Source organism: Camelus dromedarius, chromosome 18 (assembly GCF_036321535.1).
Source record: "Camelus dromedarius isolate mCamDro1 chromosome 18, mCamDro1.pat, whole genome shotgun sequence".
Lineage (NCBI taxonomy): Eukaryota > Metazoa > Chordata > Mammalia > Artiodactyla > Camelidae > Camelus > Camelus dromedarius.
The window spans coordinates 13,286,652-13,307,177 of record NC_087453.1 but is presented as its reverse complement, the minus strand read 5'-3'; the positions used below and the strand labels follow the sequence as shown (position 1 = coordinate 13,307,177).

The following is a 20,526-nucleotide window of genomic DNA, read 5'->3' as shown; positions in this document are numbered from 1 at the left end:
TATTAAAAATCGTTTCTATTCCACACCTGTGGACCTACATTGGACATGCTAAACCACTATATTTCTAACACTGGCCCATCTGAGAACAGAGTTGACTGATAAAATTGTTCAGTTCCTTGCTTAGAGTGAGTCTCTGCAACTTGCCACGTGTTCATCTGTGGCTAGATGGAGTACAAAACTGATGGCAAATCGGAAGTGAATGATGCTTTGATTCCTCCCTCCCCCCTTTTTTTTTTACATGGTAGTGTTGACATGCCATGATGCCTTTATGGCCAGTTTGAGTCCTTCCTGCTCCTGTGACTTAACATCCCCCTCTGTGTTGCAATCTTTTCTCTTGATAACTTCTTTCTCCCACCTTGTTAACATATTTTATGCTTTATTGCCTCAATAAAATGTTAACTGAGGGAAAGGCTTGTTTTGAATTTATTGTGTATTCCCACTTAGTGCCAAATATTTGGCAAATGGTTTTTTTCAATTGGAATTGCCATTGGCAAGTCATTCTTGAATATGAGAAAAGGTCTTGTTTTCAGCTCCTCAGAATCATGGGTTTAAGATCAACATAGTAGATGTTTACCTTTCAGAAAGCATTGTTTTCTGAGTTCATCCAGTTTTTGTGGTTGTACCCAATTTGTCTTGTGGAATTGAAATGTTTTATTCTCTTAAGTTCTGATATGATTGTAGTTACAAGAGTAATACATACTTGGAATAATTCTCTCTCCTTTAGAGTCCATTTTACTGAGGTAGCTGCTATTAACCCAGTCTGCCCAGACTTCTCTACTCATAGAGCTTGTGCCCTTCAATAAGCTACTCACACCATGAGTAGTGTTCTGCAACTTGTTTTTATTTAAAATACGCTGGTACAGAGATCTACTTTAAATTGTGGACAGGTATAGAATGGTTAAGTGCCAACTTACTTTTATTAAAGAAGTAACCTTTCGGTTGGTGTAATACCGTGAATGAAAATGTTCACTCAAAATGAAAATACGTATTTTTATATAATTTAGCACCTAGTTCACGCTAAATTTTGAGCTGAGACAGCAAACATCTTGAAAAAGAACGCACCGTATATGCTTCTATTCACTAAAAAGGTGAGTAGATACAATTATGTAATTGGTCTTCTAGAACTATTTAGGTGGTTTAAATTTGTCTTAGAGCGGCTCCACAGATTGGCTCTTGGGATAGTACTTAATAAAAGTGATTAACTTTTTACACTTTTTGAACAGAAAGGGATCATGATTCAAAAATCAGAAGGTAAATACAAAAGGGCAATACCATACAACAAATTCTACCTTTGACCCCTTGGAGGAAGCCAGGATTACTAGTTTCTTACACATCCTCGAGGTAGAAATAGAGAAAAATCTGTTTCCCAGGTAGTTTGATCACAGCTTATTTGCATTTTACAAAGTCAAGTGATAAGCCTAAGAAACTTACTAGTAATTAAATTTATTTTCTAACTTCTATATGTTTGCACCCATTTTTGAGATAACTAAGGAAGTTACGGTTTTAACATGGTTCAGTTCGTAACAGCCCTAAAGTGTTAAAACAACGCCTACTTCAGATACTCAATTCTTTAAAGTATGAATGAGCAGGCTGCTTTTATAGTTATTTCGATAAAATTTCAAACTTAGGAGAAGCTTGCAGTATAGTACAAAAAAGTTTATACCTTTTGCCATTCACCAATAATATTGTTTGATATATAATTTTTCCCCTGAGTCCTCTGAAAAGTTAGAGACATCTTGCTGTTTTATCCCTAAAAACTTGTGTATTTCCAAGAACATTCTCATAACTATATATGTCTACTTATCAAAAACATGAAATTGGCATTGATTTAATCTTGTCTCAGCCATTGTCCATATTATATTTCATTGGTTGTCCCATAATGTCCTTTATACTTTTTTCCATTGGCCCAGATTATTTGCTGCATTTTTCTTGTCATGACTTCACAGTCTCCTTTAAACTGGAACAGGTCCTCAGCCTTCCTTGACCTTGTCATTTTTGAAGAGTAAAGGATGGTTATTTTGTAGAAATTCTCTCAATTTGGGTTTAGACTGTCCTCAGTGCATCATATCTGGTGGCACACCAACAACCTAAATCGCTTACAAAGTCATTTTTTCCCCTTTATAATCAGTGATTTGTGGAGGATAACTGGAGCCTATTAAATGCCCAGTTTCTATGAAACTGTCGCCCACTATTAACATTTATTGTTGATTTTCTAAGTTCTATTCAGCATTCTACTGTAAGGAAATGCTTTTGGAGAGGGGGTAGGCTTTTAAAAGTCAGATCAAAAGGAGAGATGTTTGGTTTTTTGGAGGGGAGAGAATTGTTAGAGTTTAAGAAAGATGCTGAAGGGAGAGCTTTGATGGCATCAGTTTGTACATTATGGAAAGTGGTTCCCCTCGCCAAGGGCCAAAAAGGGAGCTGGAGGCAACTTTTACATAGAAGAGAGGAATATGCAATAGAAAGTAAGCTGTGTTCCTAACTATAAAACAGTCTTCTGCTTATTTTACTAGTTTTTTGATACTGTGGGGAGTAAATACTATTATCAAAGCATTTAGCACAGCCGCTCATGAAATAGTAGCTGTCTTTATTATAAAACATTCTATAAATAGAATAGTCAAACCCTAATGTTCTAGCCAGTGGAGAAAAAGGCAAAGCAGAGTTGCTGAACACGGTGCCCAAGTATCGTCACTACTTTACAGTCATTCATGAACAGCCTTGAGTGTACTATTAAAATATATTGCGGTTACTTTTATGCAAAAATTTCAGCCACCAGCTAGAGAACAGTATGATGAACCCTCCTGTGTGCTCATCCAGCTTTACCACTGCGTATGCCTGTCCACTTGATTGATACTTCTGAAGGAGGTCCTAAATATTCCTCTGAAGATAGTTCAATATATATACGTCTAAAAGACACCTTAAGTTCCATTTACCTGTAGGGTCCTCTTTTTTTTTTTTTTTTTTTTTCTCCTTACAATATAGTTGTTGAAGGTCACCATTGAGTAGAGTTTCCCAGTCCTGATTTTGCTGATTGCATTCTCATGCCTTCAGTTTAGCATATTATCCTGTCCCTTGCATTCCTTGTGAATTAATAAACCTGGAGCAATGGTTCTGGAAGTGTGGCTCCTGCATCAGTAGCATCAGCATCATCTGGGAACTTGTTAGAAATGCAGTTTCCCAAGCCCCACACCAGGTCACTGAATCAAGCAAGGAGGGGCCCAGCCATAGCTGTTGTAACAGGCCTTCCAGGTGAGTCTTGGGCATGCTAAAATTTGAGACCCATTCTGGAGTCTTGTACCAGATTCTGATTCGGCTTTTGTTGTTCATATTGGCAGCCACTGATGATCTTTGTCAAAATTTGTTAAACCATGAACCCATGATTTAAAAAGTTTTTCAATCCATTGCAGTTCTTATTAATGTAGCCTTGTTCTTTCTTTGGTCGGTGGGAGTCAACTCAGGTTGCCTCCTAAGTTCTTTTGAAACAACCCTAGTAATCTTACCAGGTGTCTTTTGTTTGCTTTCTTTTATAAGATTTCCAGGCTCATATTCCTATTCTCAAGCCTGGAAGCAGGCATTTCTCTGGGCCTTTGGGGTGCTCATTGCTGCTAGTTGGGTCTCCCTCAGGCCACACAGATCATGTTGCTTTTTGTGAGTGTCTCTTACAGGGTGGAGGTCACTAGCAGACCCAGCACTCCAGGTTTGCTCTAACCTACACAGAGCACAGCAGTAGTATGTGGCCTCCCTGCTGTAACAGACGCACAGCTGAATTCGGGGCCGCTTCTGGCAAAGGCAGAGGAAACTTGAATAGCCCTGCAGAATCCCTTTTTTAAAGGGTTTAGAGTAGATAATGTGTCATCTTGCTCTGGGTAACAGGAGTTGAGGAAGAAAGAAATTAAAAGCCGAAATTTCAATGTGATTCTAGAGTATACAGTAGTAGTGTAATTAGAATGAGCAAGTAAGATCTTAAATTACCACTTTCAGTCACCTCTGCTGTAGATGACATTGCCCTGCAGACCCAACAGGAACTCAAGCCTTGATAGCTGTGGCTGTGATTGTAATATAATTGATGCTCATAGGTGCTTTTCAGATGCTCTGAAAGAGTGTCAACCTGAGTCACCGTGGTCCAAACTTATGTTCAATAAACACTTACTAAAGGCCTTACCCGGATGTGGGGTAGATTTGATTACTGTCAGAAATCATACTCACACTATATCCCCGTTCTCCATGAGCAGAGTACTTCCCATCCCTTGATTTGACTGTGGCTAATGGAGTTTAGCAAGCATGACGTATTTGGTAGGCTAGATACTGCCCTCATCTCCCCCAAAGGTGCTTTACCGTCTAACCCTTATAACCTGTGAATGTTACTTTACATGGTAAAAGGAACTTTGCAGGTATGATAAATTAAGGTCTGGAAATGGGGAGATTATTCTGGATTATCCAGGCAGGACCAGTGAGATCAGAAGGGTCCTTGTAAAAATAGGGAGCTGAAAGGTCAAAAATCAGAAAAAGTCAATGTGAAGACAAGCAAAGTCAGAGATTGGAAGATGCTACAGTACTTTGAAGATGAAAGAGGCCACAAGGCAAGAAAACTAAATTCTTCCCTAGAGTCTCTGGAGAGAGCTTACCCCTGCCCACACCTTGGTCCTGACCCAGTGAAACCCATTTTGTACTTACGATCTCCAGAACTGTCAGATAATAAATTTATGTTATTTGAAACCACCAAATTTGTGGTGACTTGTTACTGCAGCTACAGGAAACATGACTAAAGGTTTTATAAGTACTTGCATAATTGGACTTGGTCTTTTCATCTCTGTCATTGCCATAAGAACAACATACCTGTCTGCCTGCTGGACCTAGGAGATGATAGACAGGTGGGGGTGAGCTGCCTGTTAGCCCCAGCTACATACAGCTTGAAGCAGCCAACCTAAATCCAGCAACCTGCAGATGTATGAAAAACAGTTGTGAGCTGCTCAATTTGGGGGTAAGCAGTAATCACTAACTGATACAGGGTGGTCAAAACTGTTATTAGGCATTTTATAGATTGTGAAACCAGTGGAATTAATCCATGTCACCCAGGTCACACATAACAGTAATTTGAAATCTGGTATGTCTTGCATTTTGCCTAAACAAGTGTGATAAATTCAAACCCAGTGTGTCTCTGTTCTGAGTCCCAGGAAGCTAACCTCTCTTGACTCCATCCACATACTCCTTTGCCCTCTTGTTTGCTGATCAGGTTCAGCCATTTGGGAGCAGCAGTAGGACAGGGAGGGAGGGAGGATATTGAGGCTGCAGTTCCCACAGCTCCCTCCCTGTAGAGTTCAGGCTGGTGGTGGCTGTCAGCTAAAGGGCACAGTGTCTGCTCTGCAGTGCACCCTTTTGTTCCAGGTCCTTAACCACTGCCTTGTCCTAGCCTCATGGTCTTATGCTAACAATTGTGATTTTCTGACATCCCACCTACCTACACATTTATAAACAGACCTGTTATTAAATTCTTTTCAAAATTACTCGGAGTGTGCCATCTTTTTCCTCCCATGACCCAGACAGATAAGTAAGTTAAGCAGTAAGTAAATATTTAGTATTTTAATAAAGTATAAAATATTATACTGACTGAATGATGTGTATTAAGCACATTTACAAATGTTCACTGTTTTTTCACTTGCTGTCAAAAGCCAGGAAGAGGTTCCTGAATTAAATACACCAGGGAAATTTTTTCTTGCCTCTCAATACATTAGTCTTTCTAAGGCAGATACTACCAACTCTGCCACCCCCATACCTGACTGACATTGTCCAAATGTCTGGCTTGTACCAGAAACCACAGGAGACAGATAGGAGGGGCGAAGACATGGTACAGTCAGGAACCACGCTCCTGAGTAGGTGACTCACAAATGGGAGGATGATGACAGTTGCAGAGGTTCTCTCCAAGGAGCAAGGGGTCCAAGCCCACTGGGCTGCCCAGCCTAGGGGTCCTACACCAGGAAGATGAGGCCCCAGAATGTCTGGTTTTGAAGGCCAGTGGGTCTTCATGCCTTTTGAAGGCACGTGGGAGAGCCAGAGGATGGTAGGAAAAAGAGACTCTGCTCAGAGGGCACATGCAAAGTCTCACACGCTCTGAGTCCTGGTACAGAGGCAGTAACTTCAAAGGAGCCTGAGTCAGACCCACTTGCTGACCTTGGGGAGCCTCCCAGTGAGGCAAGAGGCAAGTGGGACTTCCCCCTGGGGACACAGACATGAGTGGCAGCCATGTTAGGGAGCTCATTCTACCATGAGGTCACGGGTGCTGGCAAGTGTCATTTTGGAGTCCTCCCTGTGGCGTATGAGCACTGGGTGCTAACTCACTAACCATGCCCCAGCTCCACAGCCAACTGGGCCAGGGGTCAGCCTCACCTACCAGTGCACCCACGGTAATCAGCCCCACCACAACAGAAGGGCCATGTAGCCCACACAGGGGGCACTCCTACAGCATATAGGTGCCCAGAGGGGAATGTGCTACTGGGCCCCATGGGACATCTACATACAGCCACATCTTCAAGATAAGGAAATGTAAGCAACCTACCTAATCCATAGAAATAAAAGCAGAGAATAAGGCAAAATTAGGAGACAAAGGAATATGTTTCAAACAAAGGAACAAGACAAAACTCTAAAAGAAATAAGCAAGGTGGAAATAAGCAATCTACCCAATAAAGAGTTCAAGGAAATGATCATAAAGATGCTCAACCAACTCAGAAGAAGAATGGATGAACACGGTGAGAAGTTTCACAGAGTTAGGAAATACAAAGAAGAACCAAACAGCTGAAGAATGCAATAACTGAAATAGAAACGCACTAGAAGGAATCAACAGTAGATTAGATGATACAGAGGAACAGATCAGTGAATTGGAAGAGTAGTGGAAATCACCCAAGCTGAACAGAAAAGGAATTTTAAAAAATGAGGATAGTTCAAGAGACCTCTGGGTCAACACTAGGTGTGCTAACATTCACGGTTTAGGGGAAGGAGAAGAGAAAGGGGCAGAGAATCTTCTTGAAGAGATAATAGCTGAAAACTACACTAACCTGGGGAAAAACACAGAACTCCAGGTCCAGAAAGCACAGACAATCCCAAACCAGATTAACCCAAAGAGGTTCACACCAAGACACACTGTAATTAAAATAGCAAAAATTTGGATACAAAGAGAGAGTCTCAAAAGCAGCAAGGGAAATACAATGGAACACCCATAAGGCCCTCAGCTGATTTTACAGCAGAAACTCTGCAGGTCAGAAGGGAGTGGCGTGATATGTTTAAAGTGATGAAAAGAAAAAAAAAGCTTCTGCCCAGCAAGGCTATCATTCAAATTTGAAGGAGAGATAAAAAAGAGTTTTATGGACAAGCAAAAGACAAAATTAAACCTGCCTTAAAGAAATGCATACGAGGGGGGAGGGTACAGCTTAAGCGGTAGAAAGCATGCTTAGCATGCACAAGGTTCTACGTTCAATCCCCAGTACCTCCTCTAAAAATAAATAAATAAACCTAATTACCTCCCTGCGCCAAAAAAAAAAAAAAAAAAAAAAAAAGCGTAAGAGACTTCTCTAAGTGGAAAAGACCACAGCAAGAAATATAAAAATTACAAAAGGAAAGATCTCATTGGTAAAGGCAAACATACAATAAAGGCAGATTGACGAAAATAATACAGTAAGAGAAGGGGACTTTAACAACCCATTAACATCAATGGACAGATCATCCAGACAGGGATCACTGGCCTTAAATTACGCTTTATACTAGGTGGACCTTACAGGTACATATAGGGAGCATTCCATCCAAAAGTAGCAGAATACCCATTCTTTTCAAGTGCACATATCAAGTATCTTTTCTGAGCACAATGCTAGGAGAGTAGAAATCAACAAGAAAAAAACTGCAAAAAACACACGTGTGGAGACTAAACATGGTACTACTAAGCAACCGACTGGTCACTAAGAAATCAAAAAGGAAATAAAAAAATACCTGGAGACAAATTAAAATGGAAACCTAATGATCCAAAGTCTATGGGACACACACAGCAAAAGCAGTTCTAAGAGGGAAGTAATGTCAATCTAACAATCTAATATGAACAGACCAATTACCAGTAAATTACCAGGAATGACATTGAATCAGTAATTAAAACAAAACAAAACTCCCAACAAACCAAAGCCTAGGACCGAATGGCTTCACAGGTGAACTCTACCAAACATTTATAAAGAGTCAACACCTCTCCTACTCAAACTTTCCAAAAAAAATTGAAGAGTAATAAATCTAACCAATGAGGTGAAAAACCTATACTAAAAAACTGTAGGTCACTGATGAAAGAAACTGAAGATAACACAAATGGAAAGATACACCATGTACACAAATTGGAAGAATTAGCATTGTTAAAATGACCATATTACCCTCAGTGAAGGTGATTATGAATGCGGGCACTTTGTAAGAGGCTCAGTTATTTGACCAGCTTTATTGTTTATGTGGTAGGCAGAAAAATGGTCCCCTAAAGATGTCCACATCTTAATTCTCAGAACTTAGAAATATGTTATATGGCAAGGGGGAATTAAGGCTACTGATCAGCTGACCTAAAATAGGGAGACTCCTGGATTATTTGGGTGGGCCCAATATATTCAAAAAGGTCCTTAAAAGATGGAAAATGAAGGCAAGAGAGTCATGGTCACAGTGACGTGACATGAGAAAAACTTGACCGGACATTGCTGGCTTTGACGATGCAGGGAGGAGCCTCAAGTCAAGGAACGTGGATGGCCTCTAGAAACTGGAAAAAAGACAAGGAAATGAATTCTCCCCTAGAGCCTCCAGAAAGGAATGCAGCTCTGCTGACATCTTGGGACCCAGTGAGACCCATTTTGGTCTTCTGACATCCAGAACTACAAGATAATAAATTTGTGTTGTTTTGCACCACTAACTTTGTGGTAATTTGTTCATGAGAGACTAATAAGCTTAATCCACTGGTTCTTCTCATTGAGTTCCTCAGTACTATCATAAGACATGAATTCTATCGGCGTATCGAGAACAAGATTCAGATATTTAGCAAAGTTAGGAAAATGGAGCTAGCTGATGTTCTGGCCCTCACTGAGACAAATTTTCCTACTGGTTGCAAATATAAGCTTCAATTCCCAAAGTCAAACATAAATTTCATCAGTCTGACGCTTTGGAAAACATACACCCCTACCCAGGAGGAAAGCAGGACCTGAAGCTAATCATATCTGGAAACTTGTGTCTCCCCTGCTTTTTTCACCATGGGCCACCCAGGTAGATAGTATCCAGTCAGAGGGGTCCAGTCTTCATGCAGGGAATTCAGTTCCAACTCCCAGTACCAAGTGGACCCCAGATCCCATCATTGTGTCATTGTGTGTGATGACACACAAGTCTCTAGCAGCTGGTTCCTGTCTCTATCCAGTAACCACCTCCAGGACAAGAGAGACCTGAGGCCACCCCCTGGTTGCTCTATTTCTGTCTTTGTTTCTGGCTCCTGCTACTTTCCCCTTCTTGCAAGTTCAGCCGTGAATTTACTCTCCTTCCTTCTTGGCTTGCCTGCTTCCTTCCTCCCTTTCTTGTAATATTTTATCCAGGATTTGGGGGTGTTTAGGCTAGAAAGGGCTCCCTATTAGCAAAATGTGCCATATCGCTGGAACTAGAAGTGTTTTCCCACTTACAAAAAGGGCACACCCTGATGATTTTCCTAAAATACATAGACTGTCCCAATGGTGAATGAGAATCTCCTCTAGAAACAGAAAGGTGTGAGCTGCTGTGAACAACAGTTTTCTCCATGCTTCTATTCATCAACATTTCAAAAAACTTGGGGTCCACCCTTGGATAGGGGGTTAACTTGGAGAAGACACTGGGGGCTATTAACTTGTAGAGAAGGGGGCTGTCACTTGAGGGAAGAATTGGACTTAATCACTTGCTTCTGAGGGCAGCCTGGACCAGCAGAGCAAACTCTGGCTATATTAGAGGCAGAGCCTTCCCCAAATCACATCCACTTGGTAGAAGCTCCCCATCCCTGAAGGTGTTCAAGCAAGAAGGCCAACAAAGGGATCAAGGCCACCAAAATACTGTTCATGAGCAGAAAAATAACGTCTCAGGAACTCAGATCCACATTAGTTGTTCATTCCTGCATCCCACTAGCTTAGGTTACACTAGTCTGTCTTAACCCCTGTCTAAAAGATGCATTCGTTATTGAAAAGCTGCGTTTGTGTAGTTTCACCACTTTCTTTTAATCTTCTGAGTACCTAAAATAAACCTTTTGGAATCTAGAGCAAGCATAGTCTGGACAGAGATGAGAGAAAAATGAGTGGATGGTGTGTGTGTATTGGTGTGTATAAAGAGACTTCCATTGTTATGGCAACCAGCATCCTCAACTGATGCAATCCTGTTCCCAATAATACGGGTTGTGATTAAAACCTGACACTGCAGCAAGGAAGAACACATGTAATGCGTTGGTGTGGCAACCAGAATAAAGTCTGCATAAATTTAAACCTGATGATCACAACAATTCGGGGAGTTTGCCTACAATTAATTAGGAACCCCTTTTTCATCTGGACTGGAAGTCAGGAGGCTGGAGGTCAGGCCTGTGGCCATGACCTTAGGCCAGATGGACCTCAATATCCTGTTCTGTAAAAGAAGGGATTAGATTAAATCATTGGTGTGGGTGTGGGGCACAACTCTGGGCTGTTCCAAGAACTGCCCTGTTTTCATCACCATGCAGTACATGATTAATCAGTCAACAAACATTTATTGAGCGCCCAGCTGTGCTAGGTGCTAGGGATACAAAAACTAATGTGTTTACTTCCTTCTTGGAGCTTGCAGTCTCAACCTCTCCAATTACACAAATCTATATGAAGTTACAGCTGCCTTGTGTGTAAGAAAGTTGTTTTGTGCTACGAGAACAGGGAGATTTGACTAGTTTGATGAACCAAGGAAATCGAAGCACAGAGAAGCAATGACTTGCTCAAGGCCACACCACCCCAGGAACCGTTATTGAAAAAAAAGAGAAAAAAAAATTCTATGCCATGAAGTAGGCGATAGTCTTTACAAACGGAAAAATGGAGAATCAGGAGGATACAGATCACACCACCAGCCAATGGCAAAAGGGTCACCCAAACACAGGTGCGTCTGCCCACCAGGGACAGGATCGAAACCCACGCCCCGCGGGGCTTCCTTTCCTCTGGTCGCGCGGCCCTTCACCCGCCCTGAGGTCGTTTTCTAACGCTTCTTGGCTCCCCTTCTCAGGTAGGGAGCAGGCGCTGTGGGAAGGCACTGGACAGTGCAGCTACCCGGCAGGGGTGCGTGCGGGAGGGCAGCCTCATCTTTTGTCACTGACCACTCAGCTCGGGGGCCCACGAGGCTCTCTCTTCCGGCTCCGTGGTCCCCGCGCCCCGCTGCGCGCTGCTGGCTGTGATGCTGGGGGTGGAGGACAGGGAGAATCTCGAACCGCCTCGCCTGCGCAGCAATCCGTCCGGGGGCTAGAGGACATTAGGCTCACGAGGGCCGGGCCTGGCAAGAGGGCCTTCGGCCTGCGCCCCAAAATCTGCTCCGCGCGCCGTCCGAGCCCCGCGTCCTGCGAGGAGGCGAGCCCCCTACCCCACCCCCCACCCCCCACCCACCCTGTGCGCGCAGGCGCGCGCGGCGCGGCGCTCGGACCGCAGCTTGGCGCTGGGCGGCCGCACGCGGGCCTCGCAGGTAGGGACCTCGGGGTGCGGGCGCCGCGCCGCCCGGCTCGGCCCGGCACGGCGAGTGCTCGAGTCTGCGGCCCCGAGACTTCATTCCTCCCCAGCGCCTCCGGCGAAGGGCACTGGCCGGGGAGGAGGTTCGGGAGAACCAGATTGCAAGGGGTCTGGGTGGGTGCGGGGCTCGAGGGCGAGACGAGGCGTCCGCCGTGCTGCTGCTGCTGGCGGCTATCAGCAGGGTGGGAGAGAGGCGGCTTGGCTTTTAGAGAAATGCAATCAATTAAGAGTTTTTCATGAATAGAAGAGAAGGTACAGAGGGCGGGGTTTGGGTTCTCTTAGGAAATGGGTCATTTGGCAAACTTTCTCCATACCGTTAATTTCCGATTTTTTATAACGGAAAATTGAATTATTGTTATTATTTTGGCATAAAGGGAAAGAATAAAAAGAATTCCGCCATTTTGGCGCTTTAAAAAGTAACCGTTCTGCGGGGCGAACCGATCAGTGACCGCCCCGCCTGCCGCTGTCTACACTAGACCCGGGAGGACTCGAAAGGCAGGCGGCGGTCCTGACCCTGGAACCATTCCTCCCGCGTTCCCGCCGCAGCTGCGGCGGGGGGCGGGGCCGACGCCCCAAGTTTGCGACGCTCACTTGGGGGCGTGGAGCGTGTATTGGGGGTGTTGGGAGTTATCTGTCTGGGGTGGTAGCTCCCCACCCCGACACCTAGAGCGAGGGCATTTATTGAGCCTCTGTTGTATGCGAGGCCTTGACGGGCAAGGGGTGGGGGGAAGCCTTGGCAGACAGACCAAGAGAAAATAAACACGGACCCATTGGCTCAGTAAATATTTATTGAGCATCTGCTATGTGCCAGACACGAATCTGGGCTGGGGATTCAACGGTTGTTTTAGGTCGGGTTCCCTGGAAACAGACTCTGAGGAGGTTTGAGTATAGGTTTATCAGGGTGCCTTTGGGAATATCACCTGTAGGGGAGTGAAGACAGCAGCGTTGTTGGGCAGAGAAAGAAGTTAAACTGCTGATGTAGTCTCAGCAGAGGCCTCCGCCTATCCCAAGAGAAGTAGGGACGTTCTGGAAATGAGATGGCCCTGCAGAGAAGTCCCAAATTGAGGCAAGAGGGCGGGGCCTTTATACCCCATATAAACTAGTCAGCGGATAGCTGCTTCCAGGAGAGGGCACTTGGGCGAGGCAGCTCTCCTGGCTGAGGGCAATTCAGAGAGGAGCTGATAGCTGAGGGCTGCCAGTGACAACCTGCACAGTAGTCGGGACCTCCCACTTTATCTCCTCTTCTTCCAGCCTGTGAGTGACACAGAAGGAGGAAACAGTATTCTAGCCCCTAAGGCAAGAATGGCTAATCCATTTATGGATTTCTTCTGTTATTGACCACTCTTTACTCCCAGCTCTCTTTCCTTCATTCATTTACTGACTATTTGTGGATGCCATCTCTGGATCAGGTTCTTTGGTGCTTTGTTCTGTCTCCAGGGAAGACAGACAAGTTAATGCATAGTTAGATTGTGGTGGAGTGGAGAACAGTAGAGGGAGTGATTAACTTTGTTTTGGGGGTGGATTCTGGGAAGGCTACAGAGAAAAGGTATCACTCAAGCTGGGTTTTGAAGGATGATCAGGAATTTTCCAGATGTGTGGGATGTGGAAAAGTACAAAGCAGAAGGAACAGCATGCGCAGAGGCCGCAGAAGTGGCATTCTGAAGATGTGACCAGGCTGCAGTGGGGGAGTGGATGGATTCCTGGTATCAGACTCAGGCCTGGGAGCTATGTCAGACTGGTTGTGCTGCTATGTGGACCCAGTGGGACAAAGCTTATGAAAATTCTGTGTGAGCTACAAATTTGGGGGGTGGTAGTGGTAGAGGTGAATTTAAATCACAGAGAAGGTAGTTCCTAGTCTCAGAAAAGTTAATGGTCAAGCTGAGGGGAAACAGAAACAGTAGGTGCTGCTAACCAGGAGCTTACAGCCACATGTGATGGGTCCAAACAACACGGGTGCCCTGGGTTCTCTCCTCTCCTGCACTGTCAAGGACTTGTCTTCTAGAATTTTCTTTTTCCCTTGCTCTGTCAATTTCTTCTTTTACAGGCTCATTTTCATCAGCTACAAACATGCTGTGGCATCTTCTATTTAAAAAACAAAACAACAAACACCCCTTCCTTCCTTGAAACCTCACTGCTGTGCAAATACCAACCCCCACATCCATGTTCTCCTTCACATCAAGACTTCTTCAAAGAGTTGTTAGTCCCACTGTTTCCACTTCCTTTTCTCCCATCCCCCTACAAGGACCAATTCTTAGTGTCAGTTTCCTCACTAGAATGCAGACTCTATAAAGAGATTTTTGTCTGTTTAGTTTACTACAAATCTGCATTGCCTAGCATAATACCTGGCACATAGTAGGTGCTCAGTAAATTGAACTAATCTATGATTTCTCTCTAGAACCCACTCTGATCAGATTCTTGTGTCCACAGCCCCTTTTGAAATGGCTTCTGTCAACATTTCTGATGACTTCCGTATTGTTAAAATAGTCAGCTCTTAGCTCTCATCTAACTTGATCTCTCAGTGGCATTTAACACCATTGAGCAGTCCCACTTTCTAGAAACTTTCTTCCCAAGAGTCTTCCAGAAGCCCAGATGCTTCAGGATGCCCTTTCATCTCACTATAGGCTCCTTCTCAGTTTCTTTTGTTAGATCTTTTTCCTCTTCCCAACCAATAAATCTTGTTGAGCTCCAAGGTTCCCACTTTTTCCTTTATACTCAGTTCTATGGTTTTCACTGCTATCTGTACCCAGTGGTTTTAAAATTTATATCTCCAGCCTCAACCTTATCCCTTATTTCTAGAATATAGGCTTCATGAGAGCACTTTCTCTTGTTTGAGACCATTCCCAGGGCACAAAAGGATGCTGACACCTAGTTGGCTCTCCAATGTCTGCTGAACAAAGGGCAGAAACCTGAACAGAAGGGCATTTCTCTCAGCCACCCTCCCTTGACAAACCCGAAGTATAGGATAGGTTTTGAGACAGAATGGAATTCTTTCAGGAGTAACCACATTCACTCCTAATGACTGACAATGTTTTGAATAAAAAGATTAACTCCATTTAAAAGAACTTAAAGGGGTACAACTATGTCAGCTGTGCAAAGCAAAATAATTGGAATTGAATTTCAAGGAATGCTATTTTGTAATTTTTTCAAAGGGGGACAATAAATCTTGGTTTGAATGTTGCCTTCATTAATTAGGTTATATATCTAAGACTTTGCCTACCTGATTACACATTCTGTATTTAGAGGGTGTGCTCTGTATTTTAGGGAAGAAAAGCTAGAAGATAAATGAATGCACAGGAACAGCAGGAAGGAGGAATGGAGGGTGGGAAAGACAGCAACCATTGTAAGCTCATTTTGCCAGCAAGCAGCTTGTATGTTACTGGGGCTACCAAGCTCCTCAAAATTTCTGTTAAAAGGGAGCGAATTGGTATTTGTTGAAGGTCTGTTGGTATCAAGACTTTACTATTTTTTCTGCTTAATTTTCATCTGAGCCCTTTGAGATAGATACCATTACCACCTTCATTTTACACGTGAGGAAACTGAGGCTCAGGAAGGGTAAGCTGTTCACTCAGAATGACAGGTATTAAGAATGGGAGCTGAGATTCAAACAGACTTAAGTCTGTCTTAAGCCTCCATCTATGTTCTTTCCTTTAACCTGTATGCCAGAAGCCATTGTCAAGCACTGCTAACAACTGAAAGCAACCAAGTATCATTCATGCACTGCTTTTTATTAACCAGTTCCAATGACTGAAATCCAACACAGCACCTACTGTATGCCAGAGACTATGCTAAGTGCTAGGGATGTAGCAGTGGACAGGACGGATAAAGCCTTTGCCCTTGAGGAACTTACATTTACATGGGGAAGACTGATCAAACAGAAATAAGTAAATGAAGATCATTACTGATTATAGTGATGGACGTAAAGGAAATCTACACAGTAATGAGATAAGTGGTAGTGAGATGGGATGAGGGGTGCGCTACTTTAAACTGAGTGGTCAGGAGAGACCTCTTCTGGGAGTGGTGACTGCTGAGCTGAAGCCTGGTGAATGGGGAAGGAGGCAGCCAAATAGAGAGCTTGGGAAGAGCATTCCAGTTGGAAGGAACAGCCAGGGCAAAGGCTCTGAAGTGGGAACGTTTGTCAAGCAATAGAAGGAAACCAGAGTCTGTCGAGGGTAGAGAACAAGGTGAAGAGTGGTGGAGGATGAGGTCAGAGAGGAAGACAGAGGTCGAATTCTATGAGGTAAAGCACTTTGATTTTTTTCTAAGGGCAACTGAGAGCCACTGGGGAATTTTAGATAGGGGAATTACATGATTTGGTTTACATTTTTAAAGCTTTCTCTTACTGGAGAATAGACTGTAGCAGGGGCAGGAGAGGAAGCAGAGAGACGGATTAGGAGGCAATTTCAGAGTCCAAGGAGAGCTTTCTGTCGTTGGGACCAGCACGGTGGCAGTGAAATGTAAAATCATACACTGCCTGGGTTCTCATACAAAGATGCTCTTCATATGCATACATTTGTTCAACAGATGTCTGAGTGCCCACTCTGTGCTTGGGATGGAGGAAGTGGTGGGTAGGTAGCATAAAAGCTCACCTCCTAGGAAAATGAACCTGTATGAGTGATGGAGAATCTGGTACTTGAGGGCTCTGAATCCCCAGAGAAAGAATGGAATGATTCTAGTGGGGATGGAGTTGCAGACTGAGAAAGACGGAAGTTTGGACTTGGCCTGGGCTGTATCGTGAGACAGCTGTCCAGACAGAATCTTGGCCTGAGACACACTCCTAGAGTCAGTCATAGTTTACAAAGCACCGTCACACACGTTCGTTCGTATTACAGAGTCCGGGGGAGGTGCAGGGCCTGGCCAGAGCCTGGGTGACCAGGTGAGAGCCAGGAGCCACACTTGATGCTGGGCTCCTAATACACCCGACGTCCCTCAGGGCTGAGGATTTTCACTGTGGGTGGGTAGTTCCTCCTCAAAGAGGCCCCTCCCCTCCCTGATCGCCCTGGGGGCTATGTTCCAATTGTAGGCCTACCAGGATGGAGGGGCATGCTGAAATGGAGATGCTGAGGACACTGAAGGGGCCCTCCACAGGGGAGGTCAGCGTGCACCTCGTGGCCAGAGACAGCCCAGGTTCCGGTTCTCACCTGCCGGCTACTGCCTTCATCATTCCAGGTGGGCCATGCAAGAGGTCTTGGGAGGAGAGCATCCCCATACCTGCCCAAACTGATGTGGGTCCTGGCGAGATGATACTTTTCACCAGTGTGCACACATGCATGCCAGGATTGCAGGGCCATCCGGCTCACCTACGTCGTGTCTGCCCGTGTATTTGTTCGCAGCCAGCTCGACCACCCTTGGCCTGCCCAGCAGTGCCTTGGATGTGTCCTGCTTTCCGCGGGAACCGATCCGTATGGGCTCCCCGGAGCAAGTGGCTGCCAGCGTACCTATCACGGCCACCGTTCTGCCGCAGTTAAGCGCGGGGCCAGCGGCCAGCTCCAGCGCCAGCACCAGCACAGTGAGGCTCCTAGAGTGGACTGAGGCCGCGGCCCCGCCTTCTGGGAGTGGCGTGCGGGTCAGTGTCTGTGGGGATTGGTGAGACCCAGCAGCTGTGGGGCGGGGCCTGTGGGCCCAGGGGCGGGGCCTGAAGCGGAAGGTGGGGAAGCTAGCCGAGAGGGAGGATTCTAGGGGTGGGGCTTGAAGTGAGGGACTCTGGGGGCGTGGCTTGGAGTGCGGCGCTTCCAGGACATTTGGGGTCTTAGGGGCGTGGCTTGTGGGGGAATGGGTTCTGGGGGCGTGGCTTGGAGTGAGGTGGCGGGAGGGGTACCGTGCTGACTAGGGTGGGTCAAGGGCCAGTACAGGAGTCCCGGTACTCAGACCCTTCCGCGCTCCAGTTCCGGATAAGCGAGTACGCGCCGCCGAACATGGTGGGAGCGGAGCAGCCCCCGAGCCCCGAACTGCGGCAGGAAGGCGTGGCCAAGTGCGAAGATGGCGAGGCCCCGGCGGGAGGTGGCGATGCGGGGCCCCAACAGCCGGGTACGAGCCCCAGGCCCGGAGCTGGGCCACTGCGTGGGTGAGGGGAACCCTGAGCTCCCTGAGGAGCTAAGGCCAGGGGCGTGGCCCGAGGGGGCGTGACCTGGGTTCCTGCAGGTGCACCCACATCCACAGGTTGGTCCTCTGGCGAAGAAGAGGGTGCTGTCCAGTAGTGGATCCCGAGGGGGGCGGGACCAAGGAGGAAGCCAGGCCTGAGGGGGCGTGGGCCCCTAAGTGGGCGGAGCCGGAATGTGGAAGTGATGGGCGGGAGGCCTGAGGCTCCTTTGGCTCCCCCTCCCCCCGCAGCGGACCTCCCCCAGAACCCTCCAGAAGATCCCCCTCAGGACCCACCAGAGGATGATGGCACCTGCCAGTGCCAGGCGTGTGGGCCTCAGCAAGGCGCCGGTCCAGATCCTGGTTCTTCCAATGATGGCTGTCCCCAGCTGTTCCAGGAGCGGTGAGGGTTGGGGGTGAGGGGAATTGCAGCCCTACTTCTCTGTCTTTGGAGCCCTTAGGGCCACACTCTTGCAGGGGGCTTAGGAGAAGGGGTGGGTGGTGCAGGGTGGGTGGTTCTTCCTTCAGGCTGCCCCTCCCTCAGGTCAGTCATAGTGGAGAACTCAGGCCAGAACAACTCCTGCACCAACGCTTCTGAGCTCCTGAAACCAATGAAGAAGAGGAAGCGCAAGGAATATCAGAGCCCATGCGAGGAGGAGTCGGAACCAGAGGCCATGGTAGGAAGAGGGCAGTGGGAAGGGACGGGGAAGGCTAGAGGCTGTACCTCAATCCCCACTGTTCCCTCCATTAACCCAGGTCATGGGACTGGGCCAAAGAACACACATAATGACTCATTCATCATCTTTTGGGGTCCCAGCCTGTGTCAGGTCCTGTACTTGGTTACAGGGAAATGAATAAATCACTCTCCTGTTTTTCTAGAGCTCACATCTCGGTCTAGTGGCAGGGCTAAGTCATATGCACATGAACAAGCACCCAAGTAGATGTGCAGGCAGGTGGAAAGCTTCATCACTAGAACCAAGTCACCAGGCCAGAGGCCAGGGAGCACGGGGCTCTAGTTGCAGAGAATCTGGAAGAGACAGAGCATGAAAGTTCCACTGGGCAGGTAAAATCAGCACAGAGCAGGTATTTATGTCCTCAGTTTCCCCACCTGAGAATAAGGAGAATTGTAGTCAGGCTGTGAAACCAGGGGGTGTGTGCTCAAGTGACTGTGCCCAAGTAGCAGGGGGTTGTCTGCTGGAGCTGTGTTCCTGCTGGTAGCCTAGAAGAAATTCCACTTGTTTGGGGCAGAACACCATGTGGTCCAAGAGCTAGGCAGGGGCCATGCTGACCCATGAGAACAGGAAGCTTGGATCAGGCTTGCCTTTCACAGGAGAAGCAAGAAGAAGAAAAGGATCCAGAGGAACAACCCACCGCTAGCACCCCAGAAAGTGAGGAGTGGAACAGCAGCCAGCCTGGTATGGTGGCCTGTGTATATATATTCGTGTGATGTATGTATACACTTTTGGAGGTGTAAGGCTGGGAGTGTGGGTTACTGTTGTGATAGTGTGTTGTACATACAGACAAGCATGAGTCAGCATGTGTGGATGAGAGAGTGTTTCTGGTTTATGCATTAGTATATGTGTGTTCATAGGGATTATACCGTGTGTTTGTCTATTATCCAGTTGTGAGTAGGTCCTACTGCCAGGCTTAGTATCCGAAGACTTGAGCAGCCTTTAATGGCACCACGTGGTGTTGCTTCCCCTTGATGGTGTGAGCAGGTCCATTCTGGTCATTGGTCCGACCCTGCTATTTGGGCCTCCAGTCTGACTCTTTGGTTCTAAGAAAAATGGAAAAAGGTCATTTGTAGTCAGCTCTGGCCCTGAGGTCTTCTCCATTACCACCTCCACATTCCCATGTGACAACGGCCAACTGGAGCCAAGTAGCATTTATCACACTAATAATCACCTAGACACTTTGTAGCAATGTTTGTCTTCCTCCCTCAAAACTGAATCTATTTTATTAATCACTGTATCCCTGGTAAATATCCCAGAGGCTAGTGTGAAGTAGATTCTCAGTAAGTGTTCAGTAGAGAGAGGAATGGATGAGTTATATGTTGGTGGTTCCTCTCAGAACATGGCTCGGTGGCATGAGTCACTGTCTTTCCTGTCCCAGAGAGAGCCAGAGGGTGAGGTCAGTCCAAGGACATCATTCTGCCTTGATGGCAATGCCAGCCCAAGGAGTCCATTCTGCGTCCAGGGCTCCAAACTCTATAGTGCCTATTCCATATTCTGCCAAACCAGATTTTCACTGCTCTCTCTCACCCAAGGCTATCACATCAGAAGCCAAGTCTTAGCTCTCATTGGTTTATGGCTTCTTAAGTCTTAAACAGAAGAAGGAGTTACTATCTAACTACTATTGGCTCGACTGCTCTATCTTACTTAAGGAAATACATTCATAAACCAGCATTCTTTTAGCTGGGTCCTCTTGACCAGTCCAAAGTTATATTTTGATTTACACATCTCACCATCTCAACTGTGAACATTAATGTGGTATTGATTCTGGATATTTTCCCTCTTCTGCCTTTTTTTTCAAGAGAAGAAATTTTATCAGTAGACAAATTTGCACTTATGACTGAAATCTTTTTCCACTCATTTTTGGGGTCTTTTGGCAGAAGAGTCTGGGGGCAGGGGAGAGGGTGGCAGGGCTGCTTGAATGTCCTGTATATGTGGAGAATCTACGTTTCGTCTACACTCTTTTTGGCATTTGATGGCTACTCTAT

At 46.0% G+C, this 20,526-nt stretch overlaps 1 protein-coding gene across 7 annotated transcripts in view; it reads left to right on the top strand.

Moving 5' to 3' along the window:
- The first annotated feature begins 11,609 nt into the window (after nt 1–11,609).
- The window catches only part of L3MBTL1 (L3MBTL histone methyl-lysine binding protein 1), a 37,111-nt gene continuing 28,194 nt past the window's right edge, over nt 11,610–20,526 (top strand). For all 7 annotated transcript variants that reach the window (XM_064475664.1, XM_064475668.1, XM_064475667.1 and 4 more), the window contains exons 1-7: nt 11,610–11,688; nt 16,753–16,898; nt 17,063–17,295; nt 17,615–17,756; nt 18,060–18,210; nt 18,352–18,484; nt 19,138–19,222. In XM_064475664.1, the coding sequence (XP_064331734.1) occupies nt 16,763–16,898; nt 17,063–17,295; nt 17,615–17,756; nt 18,060–18,210; nt 18,352–18,484; nt 19,138–19,222 (880 nt within the window). In that variant the 5' untranslated portion in view covers nt 11,610–11,688; nt 16,753–16,762. The remainder of the gene's footprint in view (nt 11,689–16,752; nt 16,899–17,062; nt 17,296–17,614; nt 17,757–18,059; nt 18,211–18,351; nt 18,485–19,137; nt 19,223–20,526) is intronic.